We start from the raw sequence: 22,694 nt of genomic DNA on the forward strand, positions 1-22,694 counted from the left end.
TCCCTGAATCCTGTGAGTGAAGGGGGGTGGGTACGCTTCCAAAACACAGGACTAAAGTCTAGGAAGAGTGACAAGTGGGGGGTCATACTTCCAGGCCACTACAGAGCCCTCTGTTTTCATTGGCTACCATGGGACTGGAGGGCACCAGCACCTGGCAGAATCGTGCCGGACTGGGAGTATTGAAATTGAAATGGCAACGATATGAGCTGGGTCTGTTAACGTGCCCAGTCTGAATGGAAACGAAGAAGGGAAGTTTGTCAAGACTTCTTTGACTTGTTCCCTTTACCTGTCTTTAGCTACGCGAAGAAACACAGTACCAGGCACCCGGCTTCCCTCTGCAGATGCATCCTTCTGCTCCTGCCAAGCCCCCTCCCCATGTGCCACAGGACTCACCGCCGACCTATGAAACCGGGCAGCGGAAGAGGCTGATTTCCTCCGTGGATGACTTCACAGAGTTTGCGTAACCCCATCTGATCGGTGTCCGCTGTCTGGCACTCGAGGTGATGAACCCTCTTCACCCCACATGCTAACAGACTGCTGCCCAAGGAGACCGTCAGGACTCGGTTAGCTAGGTGTGTCCGTGTTGCTTTAGTGTGAGCTAGTGATGACCTGTGCCATGTGACTTGGATTTGCAGATGCTATCCTTTTGTCTTGCCCACCATCAAATATGGTAAGGATTTTCTACCCCGGCTGCCCGTGCTGGAAAGGACTGAGGCCAGACATTTCATCTTCCCGTGTCTGGAGACCTTTCTGATAGCAGCTTTCTTGCAAGGGCTCTTTTCCCTGGGATGCTTCAGAACCAGTTTTCTAAACTGAAGAGTGGCAAAGCATCAAGGCGTGACGCTGTCCTCTGTTCATCACATGGTCAGAGCATGCAGAAAATGCGTCTAGTTTAAAAACAGGACACAATGGACTGTGTGTTTGTTGCAAGCACAGACTTTCAGTGCTAGAGATCTTGCTGCCCCTCTCCCTGCATGGAGGCCCCTTAGCACTCAAGAGAGTGGCATCCATTCTCAGACTTAATCTACCCTGGCTCTCACCAAGTAGGGTCATTTGGTTTCACGCATTACCAGTTGAAGAAGAAAAAAAAAATCTCCTTAAGTTTCCAGGGAGACCTTCTTGTTTGTCTCATAACAAACCATAATTATATATGGCTTTGAGAGGCGAGTAAAGTTGAAATCACTCGCTCTGAACGGACTGGAGCATCACAAAGACTCCATTTTAACCCAGGATTCAAAAGATGATTTGAGATCGTTACAAATCGTGAACTAACCAGAGGCCGAATGCTGCTCCTTGTTGATTCAGTGATGAAGCCTCCGGTGGTCTGCTAGGACTGGTGACCAAGGATGGAGCAAGAAAGCAGGGGAATAACTTGTCCCTCTTTTGCCTATCTGGTTGGAAGGTACTTTCTGATGAGGGGACTGGCTGTGCACAGAAGACGCTGAATTGGTTTCTGATATACCCTCACCTAGAGCCCTTCCTCCAGCCCGTGGCTTCCTCAGGCCTGCTAACTGCATGGCTTTCATACCATGTTTTTCATATTGGACATGTCGCACAGCCGCAGCCTCTCAGCTGGAACTCGGCAGCTGGGATGTTTTGTAAGGAGCTTTCTAACGCAGATGTGCGCAAGAAAGGCCTGGAATTGGGTTGTCCTTCCTGTGGTAAGAGAAGGGCATCAGACACTACATTAGTCATGGGAGAAACTATATCCTATGACCGGCTCATGGTTTTTGCTAGTGAACTGAATGATTGAATACCTTTCAGAGACCGGAGAACTGGTAAATGGTACCGAAGGTCAACCTAGCTATGTTGGAGTTCCTTGAGGGGTAGGGAAGAAGGAAGGAGGGGAGCTACCAAGCAATCCAGGATTGCTCGGCGCCTCTCATGTGAGTCCTGTTCCGAGTGGTTATAGATCGTAAATGAAATAAAGGTATTTGTATGGAGACTGGGCTCAGCACACGGGTGGCTTCTTGCATCGGATCAGTCAGCTGCTTTGTCAGCGATGCGATGCAGTTCCCTCTTCTTGCTCTTGGACCTGTGGGATAGGCCTAACAAAACACATGGGAAGTTGGCACAAAGAACGGTAGACAACAGCAGGGCACAATCATGGGCAGCCCTCCCCTTACGCGGAGGGATCACTAGACCGAAACAGTCCTGTTTGGCACCTCTTGTTGGCTGCGAAAGGCAGGCCATTGTGGAAACATCGACTTCTTTCTCTGAAGTGTTGTGGGAGGGGCCCGACTTGAATGGTGACCTAGAGGCAACGTTAAAATGGGCAGTGGCCTTCAAGCACACGCCACAACTCCATATAACACACGTGAAGTCACGTGGCCTTTGTTTCTAACCCCTGTGTCAAGCAAACTCCGCTGCAAGCAGGTATCCGTCATCCCGCTTTTATTTGGGACACATTCTGCATTAGTGTTAGAGGTGTTTACTGGACAGACACGTTGAATACAGGGTCATCCTAAAGCAGAGCTTTTGCATGCATCTTTCAGACAGTCATGCCTTAGACCCTGACTGCTTGAGGGGGGTGCCGACTGCTCACAGAAGCACAGGAGAACAAATGCTTAGCAGTCCACAATTTTTTTTATTGGACTTTGTCACTTGTAAGAAACGTTCCCACAGTTACAAAATAAGATATTCTTTGTTTGCAAAACGTAACAGTGACCAGAAGGCAACACTGGACGTGTTGGTCCAGACAATCCAATGCTAAAAAAAAAAAAAGCATTATATAAATTTCCCATCCCATTCCCACCCTCCTTAACTAGCTGATAGGGTTCTTTATTAAGCAGCTTGATACTGTTGCATCATTGTGAGACTTAAGGCAATAAATAAGAAACCATCTTTTGGTGACTATAGCACAAAATATACATTCAAGAGTATGTATCAGTTTGGGATACAAGTCAAGTTTTTATGCTGCTGACAAGGAGTATGATCTTGTGACTAATAGTTCAGGCTGCAGCTAAGCTCAGTTCTCGCGTATTAGGTGCCTTAGTTGTGGCACTTGGAGGACCCTGTCTGTGAGCATGAGGCTGATGGCTTTGCACAATTAATTAAGTGTTGCTATGAGAACTAGGATGGCTTTGGAAGCTGTAGGACCGACCCGCCGGGCACACGCTGAAGCATCTGGCGTTTGCTTAAGTGACTGGTGGGCTCTAGAGCTGCTCTGTAGATGTGGCTTGAAGGCAGGCAGAGCAGTTGTCTTATCCCATCTGTGCTCCTCTTCAGTTAGAAGCACTTGGCAACCCCTGCACACCGAGACATGCGTACACACACACACACACCCGCATGCACGCACGCCTACAGAGCATGCTTGCTAACAAGCTCCCTTTACATCCGAACTTGGAGAAACGACAAATCCCTGACTCTCTGCATTTGGCAGCATCCTGGCTCGAACTCTTCCGTCACCTGTATTAGCTTATGAAAGGACATGCTAATCCCTCTGGCTTTCAGTTCACCATGGCCTGACCTACGGGACTTTCTGCTCCCTATAGTGACCACACTAATAACTTCCACTTAAATGACCCCATTCAAGGCTTTTGAGGGCGGGGTTCGGGGAGGTGTAACCTATTGTAATGAGCCTTGAGAGGCTGAGCCTTGAAGAAAACTTCTTAATTTTGCCTTCTAGCGCTCACAGCTTCCACGAGACTGGCCATTAGCAAGCACATGGGACAGTCTGCCATGGCACCCGGTCCCTGTAATCTTGGTGATACTGCTGGCTGACAGGCCTTTATTTCTGGGACTCGTTATTCACCCTACAGTACTACTTTTAACTCTCAAGTGTAAATCCCTGCCCTCTGCGCTATTTTAATACAACTGTGCCACTGTATTTGGCCAGCCCAGATAGACCCATTCTCTGAGCAGGGATGGGATCCCTCCCTAAGTGTTGCCCCATCTGGCGGGTAATTGCTTTAATCTGTGTGGGAAGTGGTGTCAGCCGTCTTGGTGCCATAGTGGCCACGACTGTTTACAAGCAGCGAGGGTGGCTGTCACTGCATCCCGTCCGGCTTGACCTTTCCAAGCGGTGGCCTCTGGGCTGCACACGTTACCATTAGCAATGTGGGAGACAGGCCTGGCTTTAACCATCGTCTTTCCCTTAAGCTGTCAGCCAAACCCGCTATCTTCCAGTCTCGCTACCTTCCCAGTGGGAAGAAGGGTGGTCCAGCTGGCAGAGGTTGGGGATGGGGGTTAGGGGGGCTGTAACCGAGAGCTTGCAGGGCACAGAGGGGTTGAAGGGTTGCAGTAGAAGCAAGAGGACACGTCACACTTGCAGCATCAGGTTGGGGCTGTTGTAAGGAGTCCCGGAGCTGATGCAGTTGGGCTGTAGCACGACAGGGTCTGTTCTGTAGTGAAACCCTGCTTGGAAGCCAGCTGGCCTCTGCGGGATGCACTGCGAGGCTCTACGGCCTGCTTGTGCCTCTTCTGCCCGTGACATGCTCCCACCCTGCCTTTCCAGCTGGACTCTGTCCCTCTCCACCTGCCACCTCTGAAATCCCAAGTATGTCGCTTCTGCCGTTGGCTCTGTGAAGAGAGCCTGTGGCAACTACTTCCACTTCCTCCTGTCTGCGCTCCACCTACGTCCATACTTCACATTAATTCAACGTAGCCTTTTGGCTAAAGATAGCCACCCTCATCCTCATCATAACACTGAGGCTTGCCCCCCACCAGCGCCTTCCAAAACCTCTTGCTGGATCCTGCTGTCTGCGCAACAAGGACAAACTTCAGGTCTTGGCTGCTCGTGAACACCCGCGCTTGCTGGGTTTGTGTTTCTGCGGAGAGGGAAGAACAGAGCAAGGGAAGAGAGAGCCTGGGTGTCACCTGATGGCTGTGGCTTGACCTGCAAGGCATCGGACACCCAGCACAAAGCACAAAGCGTCAGGAGCTGGTTACTGAGAATAAAGTGCAAAGAGGTGATAAGAGCAAACTGCTCTGGAAGCGTCCTGGGAGGGAAGCCCCTCTCTCTAGCCCCTAAAAGTGCTTGGCTGGAAAGGAGCGTGCAATTCCCCTGCTGTGGGTGTTCTCCTCTGGGTGGGGGAGCTCTGGCGCGATCCACCGGCGTCCCAACAGATGCACCTGGAGAAGCGAGACGCGGCCGAGTCCGAGGCGCCACCTGTACCATTGAGAACGTCGCCTGCTGCAATCGGCCTTTCCTTTCTAAGGGCTCCTGTAGAGCACTGGTGCATTTCGGGAGCATCGAGCAGGGTCTGGGGAAAAGACCAGCTAAGTGCATCGTGAGATCCCACCGCCCCTGGGCTCCAGCTGTAGGGCCGGACCTAGTGCCGGACTGGCCTGAGCCTCGCGTGGCCGAGAGCACGCGCACCCCACGTGTTCGGACACCTAATACTTTATATACAACGAACATTCCCGGAAGAAGCACTTCATACATCCTTTAAATAACTCTGACAATAGTGTTCTGTCTCCTATCTACAGGTTTCAAACACGGTACCGATGCTATGAAAATATAGCAAACATACAAAAATATATACATTTAAAAACCCCGTATAAATTACTTACAATAATACATAAGGCCAAACAGCAGCGGGGACGTGAACGCAGGGCCCGGGGGTGGTCTCTGCCGGGGAAGTTTTGCTGATGTTCTGCACCACTTGGCACAGCTGGGAAGAATTTGGGGGAAGGATGGGGCTGGCCAGGACTGACACGTGGGTGGTGCCTGGTCCTGGTAGGAGCTGCCTGCGCGACGCAGGAAGCAGAGCCCAGCTGCTGCTCTACGCCGCGGCCTGCGGTTTAAGCTGGAGGGGTGGGAGAGAGTCGGAATAGGGAACCCGAACGTCGTCCCATCTCAGACGGAGACAGACGGTCAAGCAAATTGTGCTTGCTTTCCACCGGAGAGGAGCTTCTGCCTTCCCCTCGCGCGCCTGGTTGCTGAATGGGTCCTCCTGGCCTCCTTGTTAAGGCAGGGTCTGGGCTTGGCACCCAGTGCTGGGCAGAGATTGTTTTAGCTGCGGGGCGGAGGACAGAGGGCTGTGTTCACATCACCGTTTGCTCGTTTAGCTTATGATTTAAAAAAAAATACTGCTTTCATGATATATTATCCCGTTCTTGTTAAGGTCACGTGTGTCGTCAGCCAAGGAAAGCATTGTTTAAAGTGCTGGGCAGTACATACGAAAAAGTAAACCAAAAAAATACATATACTTATGTCGATACATTCCTTCAATGACCAAACCAAGCCATCGACGCAACATGCCCCCCAGCCCAGCCGCCAGGCGCGGGGGACACCGGCGGGCAGGGTGACCGCAGCGAAGCCAGCGCTCCGGTACCCGTCTCGCTAAGAGACTGATCGAACGAGTCCCCTGAGGTGTCCCCTGGTTGAGCTGGTGCTGTTACCACCTCCACAACAGGCTGGCTTCTATGGGCGGCAGCTTAATGTGGATTTTGTTGGAATTCAGCTTTTTTTTCCCCTCTTTTTTTTTTTTTTTTTAATATCAAATGTCATTAAATACAAGTAATATGAATTTCTGGAGGATAAATTCAGCCGATACTGGAAGTTAAGTGATGATGCTGATGTTAAATACTGTCTATGCATATAAAGTGGGATTAAATATCTTCTTGGAAACTGGTAGCTTTCCTCCACTGTGTGTCTGGTCTGGGAAATCCAGAAGTCAGTAAAAAAACAAAAAAAACAACAACAAATGTTTAAACGTAGCAGGGGGCGCGACTCCTCTCGCCCCACTTTGGCACAGCCAGTTGAGAACGGGAAGTCCCCTGGAGCCGGCCCTGGCACCAATTCTTGGTAAAGCATCTTAAAAATAATCGGCCTGCCTCGGGTTGAATCCACACACTTTGTTTGCGGTTCAGAAACCTGTGCTCCGAACTGGAGCTCTTCTCTGCTCTGCTCGGTGCTGGCTGCAAGGAAGCGAGAGCCTCGCAGCCGCTCGCGCCGTGTCTGGGCGAAGACGGGACCCGTTGAGGACGTTCTCCAAGGACGCCGTCGCTCGGGAAGCAGGAAACCGTGTGCTCAAAGCTGCCTGGCCGGACGATGCCCTGTGGCAGTACCCGCGTGCCCCAATCCTCGCACTGCAAGCTGGTGCTGAGCTCAGGCAGGGCGTGTTGGGCTCCCCTACGGTGCCGGTCTCCCGAGGGTCCAGGCTCGGACCCCAAAAGCTGGCGGTTCTCCGCACCGCGAGGATCTCCCTGCCCTCCACCAGGCAGCACCGTGACGTGTCCCCTCGGCGATGCTGCATGGTCTCCTGTTACTTCACGCTGGGGTGGACTTTGTTCTTTGCCCGGAGGGGCCTCTTCTTCACAGCTGGCGCCAGGGTGCCGTAGCCTTTGTGTGGGGATACCAGGCCAATGCCCCGGCTGGCTCGAACAAGCCGGCCGGGCACGGCGCCCGGGCTGTCCTGCAGGGCGCCTGGGGACCGGGAGGGCAGCGGGAAATCCATGCCTGAAGCGTTCTCGCCCTGCTCCAGCCCGCTGCAGCCGGGGGTGCGTGGGAGAGCCTGGGCCCTGCACAGGCGCCGCGTCCTGGCCCGGCGGCTCTGCGTGCCCTCCAGCTGGTGCTCGATGTGGTACACGTCCTCCGTCACCTGGTTCACGCGGTCGAACTGGGCCAGCAGCATCTCGAAGAGGGAAAGGAGGCGCCGGAGGTCAGCGTCCACCTCCAAGCTGTCCCTGGCGCTCAGCACCAGGCTGAGCCCGTCCAGCTGGCTGGAGGAGGTGGAGGCCCGAGAGCTGTCCGAGGCGGCGCTGGGGGTCGGGCCCCGGAAGGACTTGGAGTCGCTGGAGGAGCGCGAGGGCAGTGGCTCCATCCCCTCGAATCGCACCTTGTGTCGGAACTGGAAGGAAAAGCGGGTGGTTGCAGCCGGCCCGTGCAGACCCTCGCCTCCCTGCACCGGGGATGGAGCTGGGGGGTGGGTGCTACCTGAGACCCTGGCCAGCCTGGCAGAGGGTCACGCGCCCTCGTCCTGGTGGCAGGCGGTCCTATGTGCTAAATCCCAGGCTGGGCAACCCCGCAGAGAGAAGCTGGCCATCTCCGGGCCTGCCCCAGCCCCTCCCAGAAAACCCCCGAGCACCCTTGCACCATGCCCGCAGGGGGAAGGGGAGTCCGGGCGAGCCGCACTCACTTCCTTGGCTTTGCTGAAGCCCATCCACATCTTGAGCCTGCGGACGAAGAGCTCCACCATCTCGTAGTCCTGCGGCTCGAAGGCCGGCCGGTACAGCTCGAAGTGCATCTGCCGGTAGTGGTGGAGGAGCACGGCGGCGAAGAGCCGCAGCATCACCCACAGTTCCAGCACCACGTAGCTGGCGCAGAACAAGCCGTACCAGCCCGAGGGCTCGGGCAGGCTGGGACACAGGGTCGCGCTCCCCCGAACCAGGGCAAAGAGGAGCAGGAGGCTGCTGCCAAAGCTGCGGAAGGACTCGGAGCAGGAGGAGAAGAGCTGCGAGGGAACGGGCGGCAGGCAGTGAGATGGGGGCTGTCCCTGGGGGTCGGCCTGGAGGCACCTGCCTTCCAGGACCCTGGCTGAGGATGCCAGTGGGGGACCAGGAGTGCCTGGCTTTGGGGCACCTCCTGTCCTCGCTGAGGCAACGCATGATGCTTACCAGGAAGCCGAGCTGGGCGTACGCCAGGGCGAGGATGCCAAACGCCAGCCCTGCTGCGGCCAGCTCCTTCGCGGACTTCTGCAGCGTCTTGCCAAATATGGACCACTGCCGCACGAAGCGCAGCTGCTGAGCGGCCTGCGGGCGAGCGAGAGGAGTGCGGTTTGTACACCCGGGAGCCTCTGCACTGCCTCACACTTCCCCGCTCTAGGATTCTGCTGCTACTTCTGTTACCAGCGCCACGACAGCGGGACGTGCCTGTTGCCAGACCGAGCTGGCAGCCTTACCTTGATCGTCAGCAGGAAGAGGAGGGAGGCGGCCAGGCTGCTGAAGACGCTGTTGAGAAAGGCCACCTGGTAGAAGCTGGTGAAGCCCCTGCGGTTCTTCAGGTACTTGGCCCATTGCTGGTCAGCGATGGTGGCCTGGCTCAGGTGCACCACCACGGAGCAGGTGGTCAGCAGGATGAGCAGCCACTGGGCGTAGCTCCCCAGCCGGACGAAGTAAGCCCGGCCTTCCTTCTTGATGGCCAGGGACTCGGAGACCACGAAGTACACGACAAACATCATGAGGAAGACCTAGGCAGGGGAGAGGGAGGCGCTGGGGGCGAGGCCGCTTTCAGGAAGCGCGCAGGCCACCAGAGACCTCCCCACGTAGCAGCCCGGAGCAGGATGATCTGCCTGCACGTGCCACGGCCTTGCAGCCCGCGCCCTTCTCCTGCTGCTGGTGCTTGGCACCCCTCCCTCCCTCCTGGGACTGCGCTGAGCTCCCAGGCAAACGGGAGAGCGGAAAGCAATGCAAGGCTCATCCTCTTGCTCCATCCCCCAGTGATCCCCAGCACTGGACTGACCATCATGATGAGCTGCAGTGTGACTCCCCCACTAAGCCGCCGCAGCGGGAAGGGCTGGATGCTGATGGCCGCCACCGCGTGCCCTGCCACGGGGAACTCCAGCCGCAGGGTGATGGCCGCGTGCAGGTCCACACCAGGGTTGTACTGCGTCAGCTCCACAAAGACCGCTCGGCTCCTGGGAGAGCAGAGGGGTCAGGGCACAGGGACAAGCGTGGGCTCCGTCTTCGGTGCCCCCACGTTCATAGGGTCCTGGGAGCTGCTAGAGCAGCCCAGGCCTTGCATGTGTCTTGCTTAGGACGATGCTTTTCTAGTTCAGCCTGGAGCAGTACCTTCCTCCTGGGGCTGGATGGGTGGGTTGGCTTGAGAGGGGAGTCTCAGCGTAAGGCTCCTCCTTCCCCTTTCCCTCATCTGACCCCTGCAGACAGCTCCAGGCTCTCCCCTGCCAGCCCCGGCCACCATGCACCCCACGTGCTGGCTGTGCGGTGCCCCCAGAGCGTGGCTTACATGTTGTCGATCCAGCCGTGGTGCTGAAGAAAGTCCAGGTGGGCTCTGCTGTCCTCCAAGGTGGTGCCCAGCTCCTGGGTGTAACCTCCACTGTCGTAGACAGAGAAGTAGCCCCAGTACCAGACCCTGTGAGGGAAGGGTGGCCAAGCAGTGAGTTTGCAGGGAGGGCTGCCAGATAGCTCGACCCCCTGGACAGGAGCAGCCCCTGACATCTGTGCAAGAGCAAACCCTGATCCAGCACTCGAGGGCTAAGCCCCTCACCCCCATCTCCCTGCAGAGCTGGGCTCCGCTGGCTCCTAAGTCACACCAAGAGTTACAAAAGCTCTAGGCTTTGCACACCACTAACTCTCAGCTGGAGTTGAGGGACAGTGCCTGGCTTGGCTGACGTGACAGCTGGAGACCAAGGGATCCCCCCAAATTGCCTGCAAGAACCCGCCCATGGGGTGCACTTTGTGGACAGAGCAAACACGGTGTTTCCCTGCCCTTTACCCGGCCAGGTCGGGCGGTGAGTAGGACCATGTGGCTGTCAGGTTTCCAAGCCTGCTGTCCCAGCCCACAGTGTGATCGCTGGCATCGAAGCTGCTGGAGTAGTACAGGCATCTCTTCCTCACCGCTGCTGCGTCTGTGCCACTGAGGAACTCCTGAATGGGGTCCAGGCATTTGTCTGGAAGAGACCAGTGCAGCGTGAACCTGGGGCTTGGCACGACCCGAGACAGCCACCCCGCCACGTGGTGGTGATGGCGGTTCCTTCCCCATCATCTTCCTCGAGTCAAACCCACCTTCTGCTCCCATCCTCGCCACTTAACCCTTTACCAGCATTTATGAATGCAAAATCCCTTGCTAGACTGCCAGGGCGAGCCCCATCTTCGGGGCCCTGTGGCTCGTCAGGAAGGACCTGCTACAGCAGCCTCTGAAGCCACGAGCTGGGAGGAAGTCTGGGACGCTCAGAGACGGGAGATGTCATTTATCTAGGGGTGCCAGGGCATTGCTCTCCCCAAATGAATAGGGGCATTGGCCCCCCCAAAATGACAGCACCAGGCAGTGGGACCCAACCAGAAAAGCCTCCTTGTCCAGTTTCAGATGTCCCTGTGCCACAGCACGCATTATGTGGGGCAGGAGATGGGACAGCGTGGATGGGGCTCGTCCCCATGTACCTTCCTGCAGGCGGAGCTGGCGCAGCCGCGGCACCCCCAGCGTCAGGCTGTAGCTCTCCCGGCCCGACTGGCTGCTGTAGAGATACGGCAACAGCACCTGGGACATCCAGATCCAGAACTCGTCCGACCTGCACACACGGGGATGGGAACAAGGAGGAAAAACCCACAGGATAGATGCAACACGCGGTGTCACCCTGCAGCCTGGCATGCCTGCTCAGAAGAGCCGATGCCCATGCAAAAGGAACGAGTGCTGGAGAGGTGATCTCTGCAGCCTCTGAGCAGAGCTGAGAGTTATCACCGAAGTCACAGGACTGCTTATCAGGGGGGCAAAGGCCCAAGGGGGGCGAGTCAGCCCAGACGGTGCTGGCTGGACCCTGTCAGGCCTGTTTCATGGATGTTCACCAAGGAAAGGACCCGCTGGACCCCCCTGTAGGTCTGACAACAGGAGATGAATAAAAAGGCATCCAGGATATGGGAGAAGGGACAGTCTGTGTCTGGCAGTGTGACGTGGGCCATGGCAGAGCCCTTCCCCTTCGAGGCGAAGGAGCTGGGGAACATCCTCCTGCCCTGAAACGTCCAGTTCAGGACAGCCCAGGGGGAGAAGTCTGCTCGGCGACATCCAGCATTAAATCCCTGCCCGAGGCTGCATGGGACACAGTCCGCACCGTGCGCCACTGTTACCTCTTAATGCAGAGAAAGTCCTCGCTGCCCAGCTGCTGCTTGATGGAGCTCTGCAGCAGAAAGGCCTGGCTGTTGCGGGACGCATCGCCGTAGCTGGTGAGCAGGTTCACCAGCAGGAAGAGCATGTAGATGAGGAAGTTCTGGGGAGCAGAGGTGCGGGGGTCAAGCTGGACAGCGTGGGTACAGCCTTCCCCCGACTAGGCTGGCCCAGGTCCTGTTCCCATGGGGTGACAGTGGCAGGACCCCTCCTTGGCTCCAGTGCAGCCGGATCGGGCCCTGCCCATGGGTCTTCCTCCCGTTGGGAAGCAGCTTCTCAACGAAGCCAGGCCATGCATGCAGGAGCTGCTACAGATAGCGCAGCACCCACCCCTGGCTTCCTTACGTCAGCCAGAGCAGCCTCTCCTTTATTAGGGGTGCTGCTCTTCAAAGCAACATTGCTCTGCCAAAAATAATTTCCTTTCCTTTCTTTTAAAGCCAGGGGACTAGCACCCATGGGTTCGCACCGAATGGGCAGCCCTTTCTGGAGCATCTGGACATCGAGCTGGGAGGGGGAAAGCGGCCAGGTCTGTGAGGCGCTCCCCAGCACCCGTCTGCAGCAGCTGTTCTCCGCAGCGAGGAGGGAGCACTCCCATCTCCTCCGCAGCACTTCACGGAGGTCCTTGGGTGGGCTCTGGGCGTGCCCTGGAGCCCAGCACAGGGGCTCTGGGCGTGCCCTGGAGCCCAGCACAGGGGCTCTGGGGGTGCCCTGGAGCCCAGCATGGTGCAGGGAGTGTCTGGGACTTGTTGGGAGCCAGCCCTGGGCTGCATGGGGGGTCAGCAGATGGCCAGCCTCGCCAGCTCTTACCTTCAGCATCTTGTGCAGCAGCTTGACCTTCCTGGCCTCCTCCTTAGCCTGGAAAAGGGCAAAGCCCTGAGGAGGCCTCACCTTGTTGATCTTCTCCGAGACGTGTTCCACAAACGGGTTCTCCACCAAGGTGTCGTCCTCCTCCGGGTGCAGGCGCTTGGCAACCAGCGAGAAGTAGAGGGCTTCCACCAGCACCTGCCACGGAGGACACAGCCCGTTAGCCATCTTTGGTGTCGCTGGTCCGGCCTCAGGACGGGGGGGGGCTCTGGTGATCCCCCCACTTCCCTCCCCCCCCAGTGGGTGGGAGTCTGAGCTGTTTTCCCATCTTTTCAAGGCTTTAGCAGAGGAAGGGGAATCCACTTGGCTTGGACCCTTGCACCTCTGCACCCACAGACCTCCGCAAGCACTGAAGCTCAGCTCGGCCTTGAGGTGGGTGGACTAATCCAAAGGACAAGCCTCTAAATGGGTGGTTCTCCACCACTGTAGACTCAAGGCACCCCGGCTCTTAGTTTTCCACTGCAGGAACAGAACAGAGCAGTTGCAAAGTCCTCAGAAAGACCCCAGCAGGTCCAAATGCTCTGAAGACCCTGGATGCCTATTTGAAACCTTTCAGTTTATCTCATGAATCCTGCCTGCATACCTAACTGTGTGGCACCTGGGGGCACCCTCAAAAAAATCTCAAGGCAACCCAGAGTACTGTGACATCCTGGTTGAGAGTCACTGCTACAGGAGAAAGGACAAGCAGAAGATAAGGTCAGAGCCACCCCGGTGGCATCGAGGGAGCGATTAGATAGATGGGGCAGGAGCTGGGTCCCACCCCATTTACTAAAGAGGCAACAGATGGAGGAAGCATGCAATGCAGTGCGCAGTGCAATGTAGTGTCCTCCTTCATCATGGAAGATGTGTGCAATGCAATACATGCAGACAGGCACACGCACAGCCCTAGGTTCCTGTCTAGCCTTGAGGGGTGGGTACCGACAGTCCCTCGACATTCAGCCTTTCGAGAGAGGTGGGGAAGGAGCAACATACGCATGCACACATGCTTTCCCTCTCCGCTCTCACCTTGAGAGGTTCCCAGATCAAGAAGGAGGCCAGGAAGCTGAATATCCCTGAGATGAGCCACATGAGAGCCACGCTGGAGGTGAAGCCCAAGCCGATCCATGCAGAGACCCCGAAGCAGGCAGCGACAAGGAGGAGGCTGATGGCGTGAGCCAGGTACGAGCACCAGGAGGGCAGCAGGCGCTTCTGGAACGTGAGGTCTGTGGCTGCAGGGAGCAAAGCACGTGACCAGCAGAGAACAGGCCCCCCGGGCACCCCAGACACCTGAGCAGGCAGCAGCAGTCCAGCACATCTCCCACTAGCTCTAGCAGTGCATGTGCCTATATTATAGTCATTGCTCAAATGCAGCTCTCCCCGGGTGAGGCGGCATCACCAGATTGCAAAGTGCCCTTTGTGTGTGTGTGTGTGTGTGTACACACAGGAGGGGGGCTTGTCTGCCCAAGACCCTGGGTCAAATCTAACTGAAGTCCCAGACTGACAGTGCTGTGGGTGTCACTCCAAGCCTAGGTGGCCCTGTCCACTTGGGCAGCGTGGAGGACCTGCCTAGCTGTCAAGCATCAAAATGCTATGTCCCCAGGAACCTTGGCCTTTCCTGCCTGCTGCTGAGATCTCCAGGATGGGGTGGCACGGATCCTTCCCCTCCAACCCTTGGGATTAAATAACCGTGCCAAACAAACAGGCTGGTAGTGCAGTGAGCAAGATAAGCTGCTGGGCTCTGTGGGTGACAGCTCTATGCTCTTTTCCACTGTAAGCCAGCTTGAGAAGAGCAGCTGTGATGGGAAGGGTGCTGGGCACATCCCCAGGTGACTGGGCCCTTGCTGCAGACACAAGGATTCAGCAGCATTTCATGACAACTGGGAGAGTCCCACAGGGCAGGTGGCTTCCCTGTCTTGCACATCACAGCAGGAAGCCTCCCTTCCTCTCCCTTTTCCTCATCTACTGCCTTGAGCTTCCATTTTTCATGTGAATTTTCTTTCATCTCGTGGGCAATTGTGTTTCCAGCCTTACGGGGGCTGGACCAATAAGCTAGATGAACACCTTGCTGGGGTCGTTTGACCCCAGTACTCCTTCCTGCCATGGCAGGGGTCGGACTAGGTGATCTACTCAGGTCCCTTCCGATCCTAGAAACTATGAAACTATCCTGGAACCAGGGTAGGAACAGCGAGGGGCTGGCTTGTTGCAATGTGTTGGAGCAAGACGTGCTGTGCTAGGGCTTCAGCTGGGAAGGTTATGGAGGATTTGGATGGGATCCAGGGATGAAAAGAGACGTGAGCATGAAATGGTAGAAGATGGGGATATACCCCGTGTGTCCCTCTCTGCCCTTGGCCACCTGCATGTCTGTCTACCTGCCCTTCCTGTCCTTTCTGGCTGCAGGATTTCTCCCTCACCGGCTGCAGGGAGGACACCCGCCGTGCTGGCCGTTCGCAGCCGAGAGGGTCTGGCCACCCGCGTACCTGTCCATATAGGCTTGGCCGACCTGCTCACTTCCCTGGGAGGAGGTGCCATGCTCTGCCCTTTCTCATTAAGCTTCTGCAGCATGATGGTCTCTGTCTTCTCCCCAAACATGCTGGATCTGCCCGGGAGAAGCAACAACATCAGCAAATGACAGGGTCTCGTTAGCAGGGGTTTGCCCGCAGGCACAGGGCATGAGGGCAGCATGCCAGGCTCAGCCCCACCGCCTCCCTGCGTACTCACAGCCCTGAGATCAGGTCGGTCTCGGCTCTGCCATAGTGCCCCGTGTCCTGGGAGTGGGTGATGCCGCTGGCTCCATCAGCAAGTATTTGCCGGATCAGGTCTTCGTCTGGGGGAACAGATAGGGGCCCTTAGGGGAGCTGGACGCTGACCCCAGTGGGACCGCAAGGTCCGGGTCCTGTGGAGGACAGGGTAGAGACCCTGTCTCCCACATCCCTCTCATTCACGTCATGGGCCCACTCGGGCAGAGGCATGAAGAGGGGAAGGCGCTCTTCTCCCCTGGTGCCCCATGCACGAGGACCTGCATTTCCCTGGGGGCACCGTTGGTTTCTACACAGCAGCTCCTGATTCATGGCAGTGGGAAGGGGCCGGCCGGTGGGTGCTCCTGTTAGGAAAAGCTAAGCCCTCCTCCGCCATCTGCACTGCAGCCTCCCCCCAGATGGGCTGGAGGGCAAGGAGCAGGAGCACGATGGTGGAGATCTCCCCCAGGCTGCAGCATAGGGTGCCAGGGATCACCCCCACCCCCCGCCCTGAGTGGTCTCTGCATGTGTCCGTCACTGCTGTGGGAGCAAGTCCTAGCCCCAAAAGCCCCCGGCGCTAAGCCTCGCTGCCAACAAGTCTATTCCCAGCGCTAGCGGGGTCAAGCGCTGGCCCGGTCCAGGCTGGGCTGCTTTCATACTCACCGGAGGCGGAGATGTACCTGGCCTGCCCCTGGTGCAAGCCCAGCAACAAGCCGTCCTCCGCCGCCAGCGGTGCCTCGAGTCCCAGGTGGCGGCTCGTCCGGCCTCGCTTCAGCTTCTGGATGGTGTTGCCCATAATGGAGGGGTCGCTGAGGAGGTCTGGCCAGGTGAGCAGGGCCTCACTGGAGGGCCACTGGATCAGGCTACGGGAGAGGAAGCAGAGCCGTGGGGTCCAAGCACGAGCTGCTTGGGAAAGACATTGGCAGAAACTCCTCACCCTGCAGACAGCAGAAACGACCCCAGCCCAGCAGCGCCTCTCGTTATCTGGCCCCCGACTCCCCACAGCGCCCCAAAAGGCTCCGCGGGTGCCTCTTCTGCAGCTTCTGGAGCTGCGAGGGGTCTCGAGGGGGACAGAGACCCGCTGCCTTGTGCCCCCAGGGTCCTGCTCACCTTTTTGAGTCATCCGGGAGCAGGTCGGTTTTGGTTTGCTCGGAAACGGCCTGTGGGGAGAAACAGAAGGAGCTCCAGCCCTGCGGCGCTGGCCGGTTCTGGGTCCGGTCCCAGCTGGAGGATGCAGCCGGGTTGGGGCTCGTTGTCTGGGTCTGATGGGAGGGTTAGGACAGGGCTCAGGCAGGGGTTGCACTAGATGAGACCTCTGCAGCTCCCTCCCAGGGTTTCTATGAGGGTCCCTGGACCCGTCATTTTCTGCTCAGCTCGGGGCCGGGGGAGCGACACGGCAGTGCCTAATTACCTCAGCCCGCAGCCCAGGGAAGGTGAGGAAGGAGCTCTCCAGGAGCGAGGAGTCCAGGTAGTTATCGATCTCCAGGGACTGCTGGTCCGAGTGCGTCAGTGTGTGGCTGACGGACGCCTGCGCGACAGGGGGGTGCTCGAAGGGGGTCCACCGCATCCCCTCCCCAGCTCCTATCTGTGCAGCACCCCAGGTCCTGTCTGCTCCCTCCCACGGGACCGGCTGCCCTGGCTTACACAGGCATGGGGAATTGGGGCCCGCTGGGCACCCGTGTGCCTTTAGGCACTTGGGCTACGCCAGCACTGGTGCAGAGCCTCCGAAGGAACAGGTGTTTGGTAGCAGGGCTCATCAGGAGGGGCCAGGTGATTGCTATAAAAGCCTTTACCAGCCTGGATGAAGAGAGGGGCTTTGCTATGCCTGGAGCAGGGGAAGCAGTGCAGGGGCAACAGGCCTCTGGCTGGGATCGGGGAAGCTCCTTGGTACAACCTTTGGTACACCACACTGCATGGGCAAGGCTGGCAGCCCCCGCTGAGACCCGGGCAGCTGCAGGCAGGCGCCGAGCATCAGCCTGGGGGGCCAAGTGGTTTGCGGCATTGTGATGTGTTTGCAATGTTGAGTCCAGCCCTTAGCGAGTTCTGCATGTGCAATAAAACCAGGCCCCACAGGAAGAGACCTTGGGCCTGGTGTGAGTCCCTCCCAGGCTGGGCACCCAGAGGAGCAGGGATGTGGGCCTAGCTCCTGTGGAAGCTCGTTCTGGACTTGCAGACAGAAAAGACTCAGGGCTGCAATTTATATGGTCACCAAGTATTTAGGGAGCCTTGCTGTAGGGTGGACTCTGCATCTCCCATCCGTGGTGCTGCTCGTGGCAGGAATGCTATCCAACATGACAGACCCTGGCCCTGTCTAAACACACTGGGTATCGGCGCAAACCAGCCAGCCATTTCCAGTCCCCCAAGCTCACTTTACCTTGCTACGAGCCATCCTGAAGAGGAACAAAATGACCAGGTAGAGTGGGTAGATGACCACGCTGGACACCAGCCCGACAGCCACCGTGTCCACGCTGACCGGGAGCAGGTTGGAAACAGCCACGTTACTGAAGAAGGCGGAGAGAGAAAGGAGATGGGGTCAGAGCTGACCTTGCCAGCACACAGCCTTGCCTTCATTCAGGTTTCAACCACCCCGGGGGGTTTTCCCTTCAGCCTAAGATGGGGAAGAGGGGGGTGATGTCTTGGGATGCAAATCCCGCGTCTGCCTGCAAAACCCAGGTACTGCTGGCTGCGATTGCCCCTCGATTTTTTTCTTTTCTACTGGCAGATTCCCTTGAAAAGAGTTCACTCTGCTCAGCCCCTCCCAGTGCCCTCCTTTCAGGGGGATTTATGACTTAGTCTTTCAACTGGCTATAAAAGGACTCTGAGACCCCAAGCTCCAGGACGAAGCACTGCCAGGGCGTTTGCAATGCCCTCCCGTGAGCCTGGCGTCTCCGTGGCAGATGCCAGGGGTCCCCAAGGTGCCTGCTCCGTCCTGTGACACTTGGTTTCTGAGCATGCTGGACTCCCGCAGGGTCCTTGCCACTGGTTGGTGATGGTGACGGTAGAGGCAGGGTGTGAAACATGGGTGTAGGGGGGAAATGGAGGGGGAGCTGAGGCTGGGGAAGCAGAGGTCTGGCTCTCCAGGCTCTTCTCTCCTGCGGCACCTCCCGAGCGCATGCGACAGGGAGGTCAGGGGGAGGCCCCTTTCCCTTTACACTGATGGTGAGAAGGCCACTGTGCGAGCAAGCCCCGCGTGCCATGCAGCCTGTGTGATTGCCCCTGAGGCTGCCACGGAGCAGGGGGGGCGCTCCCAGAGGCAAAGGGAGCTGCACCGGGGTGCACAGGGCACCGCGGCATGGCCCACCTGAGACGGACGTCTCCCACGATGCCGTACCACACAGCGTTGGCGCAGAGGAAGAGGAAGACGAGGCCGGAGCAGCAGGTGGCCCGCTGGACCCGGGTGAAGCGGCTGCGCGGGGGCCGGTCCCACATGGACAGCCAGACGTGCTTCTCGAAGAAACCCCGCTGCAGCTCGGCCACGAAGATCCGGGAGAAGCTCCGCAGCTCGTTCTCGCCTGCACACGGAGCAGCCGCCTGAGAAAGGCTGGCCAGGTGCACGCTACCCAGCCGGGGCCAGGGCTGCCCCTGACCTGTGCCGGCTCCGTGGCACAGAATGGGCAGCGAGGAGCGGCCCGTCCCTTAGCCAGGGACAGCGCCCCCTCCCAGACCCACGCGCGAGCAGCTGAGCACTCACTGGCAACATAAACCTCCTTCTCCACCATGCCGTCGTTCTCCTCGCTCTCCACCGACAGCCAGTCATTCACCAGGAAGAAGTAGCTCTTGCTGCTCTGCAGGTCCCGCACAATGATGTGCTGCAGGTACCAGGAGGGGCTGAGCCCTAAAAACCGGGGAACAAAGAGAGGCGCCTCATGGCAGACACCCCCTCCGCGAGCGGGCAGGAGGGCGGGGGTCATTGCACAGAATTGGCACCTGTAGGGATCGGCAGGCAGGGGGATGGAGAGGTCCACAACTCCCCTCCCATCCTCCCCTGCCATGGTGCATTGGGCAGGGCCAGGGGCTCGGGTTTGTCTCTGCTCAAGGCTTTTTGGTGCCAGTGCTTAGCTGATGCGGTGAAGTGCGATAGGGCCCCGACTTACAGGATGTTTGGGGCGTCCCCGGTATCGGGGTGCCTAGCTCCTAGCGACTGCCTTGGGGACTGCCGGCCGACAAGTCTAAGGCTGGACACGGGGTATGAGAGCTCTTTGAAGAGGGAAACCCACGACCAGGCGGTAGACCTCGGGTCTCCTGACTGCCCCCAGACCAGTCCGGGTCCCCGAGGCATGCAGGTCCCGAGGCGTCCGTCAGCGGCAGCCTGGCCCCGCTGCAGTTTTGGAGTCTAGAGCAGCAGAAGCCTTGCAAGATGGCAAGCTCTGCCCCCGTGCCAACACCTCCCTGTCTGCAGGCTGGATGCAGCCCTACCCTCACCTTTGTTGTCGTGCCAGACGCGGATCTTCCAGACGCTGCCCAGGCTGCGCTCGGTGGCGATCTGGAAGACATCGAGGCTGTTGCGGTGGAACGTGTTCTCCCCGTCCAGATGCCTGTGGCCGCTCTTGCTGTCCACGCCGTACAGCGTGATCCCCACATGAGCCGTCGTGCCTGGTGGGAGGCAGCCGGGAAGCTCGGTGATGGGGGGGTCCCGTCCACTGCAGGGTCCTTCCTCCCCCCACCCATGACTGAGCGAAACGGCCTGCGGAGGGCCCACGTGATGGCTTGCAAGCAACGAACGGGCCTCTCTACAACGCTTCCCCGAGGCCTCCCCACGCCCACGGATAGCATTACGCCCAGCTCAGAAAGGGCAGCCGGCGGACAGAGGTGCATGCTTCCTTTCTCGATGGGATCAGATCTCCTGTTCTCCCTCGCTGACACCCCGCCGGAAGGAGATGTTTGTCCTGGATGTTCTTGCTGGACAGCTTGTTTGCTTTGACTTCTCTCCGATACCCGCTGCCAGACGCTTCCTCTCCCACCTGGTTCACCCAGGTGCCCCCAGACCCACTCCCAGCGCAGGAGCCTGTTCCCAGGGATGACCGTCTTGAAGCCAGTGGGAAAGGCCTCGAGAGCGACAGTGGCAGCCCAGGGGGATTCTCACTCCATGATCCCAGATAACATCTGCTCAGGTTTCAAGCCCGAGGAAGATGTTTCTGGCAGCAGTGGCTGCAATCCCAGCACCGTGGCTGAAAGCGCAGCTCGCTGCTTAGATGCATTCGGGGACTGGATCAGACCTAAGTGACCTGGCAACATGCGTGAGAGCGGCTGGGATCTGGCCTCACCGTCCCATAGCAGTGAAGCACAAAGCTTTTTCCAGGGAACTGGGGGAAGGGAGGGGAAAAATGGAAAGCTGCATCTTGTCTCTGTAGAAAGGAGGGAGGTGGCCGCATGTGATGCGGCGTTCGCCGGTCATCGGATGTGGGGTCACGGAGACTTATCCTGCAGACCCCTGAGGGTTACCATAAAGCAACTTCTGCTCCAGACTCACCTGACCCCCTGCCCCAGCCGGTCTTCACCAGGATCTCATATTTATATTGCCCGTTCTTCCCGCAGAAGGGGATCACCCCCACCCGGTTAATGTCGATGAGGTCCAGCTTGTGCACGATGAGGGCTGCCACGGAGTACGTCACGAAGCAGACCGCACAGGTCAGCAGCACGATGTAGTTGAGGCCTGGGCCGGGTGCCTGAGCAGGAAGGAACAGGGTGAGAGATGCTCTCCCCACCTGTGGGGCCGTGGCTCGCTCTGGGGTCTGCGGCAACAACGGGGCACAACTAGTGCCTTCGGGGCGTCCACACGCTGGGAGATTAAGCTCCGTGCAGGCGGTTCATTGCCTGTACGCTACCTGCTCTGCAGTGGAGCTTTCTGTGGCTATGTGCTTTGCTGCCGTTCACTTCCATGCCAGAGACCCCTAAGCCCCCCTGGGAAGCACTGAGCGCTGGCCAGGAGCATGCTCTAACCAGGGAGGGCAACCACACGCCCAGCAGTCGGCAAAGATACTGCCCCAGCTTGAAGCAGCCGCATACGTGTACGGGGTACGGCAAAACACAACCAGGATTTAACCACCCCCGCCGACAAGCATTAGCTCGGAAAGGCTATTGGCTGCCTGCGGGCAGTCGGACGTCAGGATCTGGGCATGCATCTCCTGCAAGAGGGTGCATCCAGACGACACCAGGCCAGGAGGATACAGGGAGGAGACCCACCAGCCTTGGTTCTCCTATCCAAGCACTGACCAGGGCTGCTCTTGCTTAGCTCGTGACATGCAATGACAACCTGGTTTTTGCAGGGAGCTATTCCCCCCGCACCGGCTGGGAAGTGCCCACGTCCCCGTTTGGTTTCACTCACAGGAAATATGAACTGGACGGAGTTTGGGGGAACAAACAGGCTGGCTCCGAAAGCCGTCAGGTGCTGGGTGAGGCACACCGCCTGGTCCGGCCTGGTGTCCTCCAGGGGGACGATGCCCTCCGTCTTCCACCTCCTCTCCTGCTCGCAGAAGTACTGGCACAAGGAGGTGTACAGGCCCAGCGTCACCTCCACCGCGGACCAGCTGAAGTGGTTCGTGATGTTGAGGTAGTAATCCTTGGTGGTGTCGTCAGTGCTAAAATGGAGAAGGGAAAAGCATGGGGCTTGTGTCTGCAAGCTGCAAAGCGGTAGCACCGGTCTCCGCCTGGAGCAACCTTGTCTGGAAACCCTCCGGCATTGCTAGTTATTATTTATTAATTGGGTGCATTACCCTAGTCCTGATTACCCTACACCAGGACCAAGGGCCCTAGACCCACTATATATACAGCACTTTCTCCTCTCTTTTTAAGGTCAGTTGTCAGACTTGCCCAGCTCTTCCCCAAACTAACCACGTGCCCTGTTTCCCTGGGCACATCCACAGACTGCTATGATTCCTGGCCCATGGGAAGAAGTCCTCATTAGCATCATTAATTGATGGCAGTCTCATTACCAGAAGCTAGAGGGGCCATGCTACCTTGCTGAATGATGGCTCCATCGTGGCCAGCTCCCAACCCACCAGACCCTCCTCTCCGACAACACCTCAGTGGGGTTCACCGGCAGCGAGAGACGTCCCCTCCCGCAGCCGTCTCAGGATGGAATCAGCAGCAAATGTTGCATTAACAATTGCCACGATGGCAAAGAAAGCTAAGAGCCAAATGCCTCGTGGCCCAGTGACACCCCCACTTAGCAGACCCCAGGGCAGGTGTGCACAGGACTGTTGCACAGGTGAGCAGAGCAGGAGGTCGGGCATCCCGTTCTGCACATGGGGCTAGAAATGAGCTATGCAGAGGCAAGGGGGCTTTCCTTGAGGTTGGAGTGCTGGGATTAAAATGGGAACTACCCCCTGGCCTGC

General features: G+C 57.9%; 2 protein-coding genes across 6 annotated transcripts in view; one reads left to right on the top strand and one right to left on the bottom strand.

The window, feature by feature from the left end:
- TSC2 (TSC complex subunit 2) overlaps positions 1-1,943 on the top strand; it is a 36,620-nt gene extending 34,677 nt beyond the window's left edge. For all 5 annotated transcript variants that reach the window (XM_090024724.1, XM_090024725.1, XM_090024726.1 and 2 more), the window contains one exon: positions 297-1,943. In XM_090024724.1, coding sequence (XP_089880850.1) covers positions 297-464 — 168 coding nt within the window. In that variant the 3' untranslated portion in view covers positions 465-1,943. The remainder of the gene's footprint in view (positions 1-296) is intronic.
- Positions 1,944-2,567: 624 nt separating this feature from the next.
- Positions 2,568-22,694, bottom strand: part of PKD1 (polycystin 1, transient receptor potential channel interacting) — a 104,900-nt gene continuing 84,773 nt past the window's right edge. Inside the window, exons 25-46 of the mRNA XM_090024723.1 lie at positions 21,686-21,938; positions 20,831-21,026; positions 19,783-19,953; positions 19,052-19,195; positions 18,662-18,872; positions 17,735-17,861; positions 16,772-16,888; positions 16,471-16,520; positions 16,024-16,223; positions 15,344-15,449; positions 15,103-15,221; positions 13,652-13,854; positions 12,590-12,784; positions 11,746-11,885; positions 11,065-11,192; positions 10,400-10,574; positions 9,911-10,036; positions 9,407-9,581; positions 8,847-9,134; positions 8,563-8,697; positions 8,085-8,399; positions 2,568-7,796 (exon numbers count right to left, since the gene is read on the bottom strand). Coding sequence (XP_089880849.1) covers positions 7,212-7,796; positions 8,085-8,399; positions 8,563-8,697; positions 8,847-9,134; positions 9,407-9,581; positions 9,911-10,036; positions 10,400-10,574; positions 11,065-11,192; positions 11,746-11,885; positions 12,590-12,784; positions 13,652-13,854; positions 15,103-15,221; positions 15,344-15,449; positions 16,024-16,223; positions 16,471-16,520; positions 16,772-16,888; positions 17,735-17,861; positions 18,662-18,872; positions 19,052-19,195; positions 19,783-19,953; positions 20,831-21,026; positions 21,686-21,938 — 4,159 coding nt within the window. The 3' untranslated portion in view covers positions 2,568-7,211. The remainder of the gene's footprint in view (positions 7,797-8,084; positions 8,400-8,562; positions 8,698-8,846; positions 9,135-9,406; positions 9,582-9,910; positions 10,037-10,399; positions 10,575-11,064; positions 11,193-11,745; positions 11,886-12,589; positions 12,785-13,651; positions 13,855-15,102; positions 15,222-15,343; positions 15,450-16,023; positions 16,224-16,470; positions 16,521-16,771; positions 16,889-17,734; positions 17,862-18,661; positions 18,873-19,051; positions 19,196-19,782; positions 19,954-20,830; positions 21,027-21,685; positions 21,939-22,694) is intronic.

This window comes from Crocodylus siamensis, chromosome 12, assembly GCF_052110815.1.
Source record: "Crocodylus siamensis isolate JL-2025a chromosome 12, ASM5211081v1, whole genome shotgun sequence".
NCBI lineage: Eukaryota > Metazoa > Chordata > Crocodylia > Crocodylidae > Crocodylus > Crocodylus siamensis.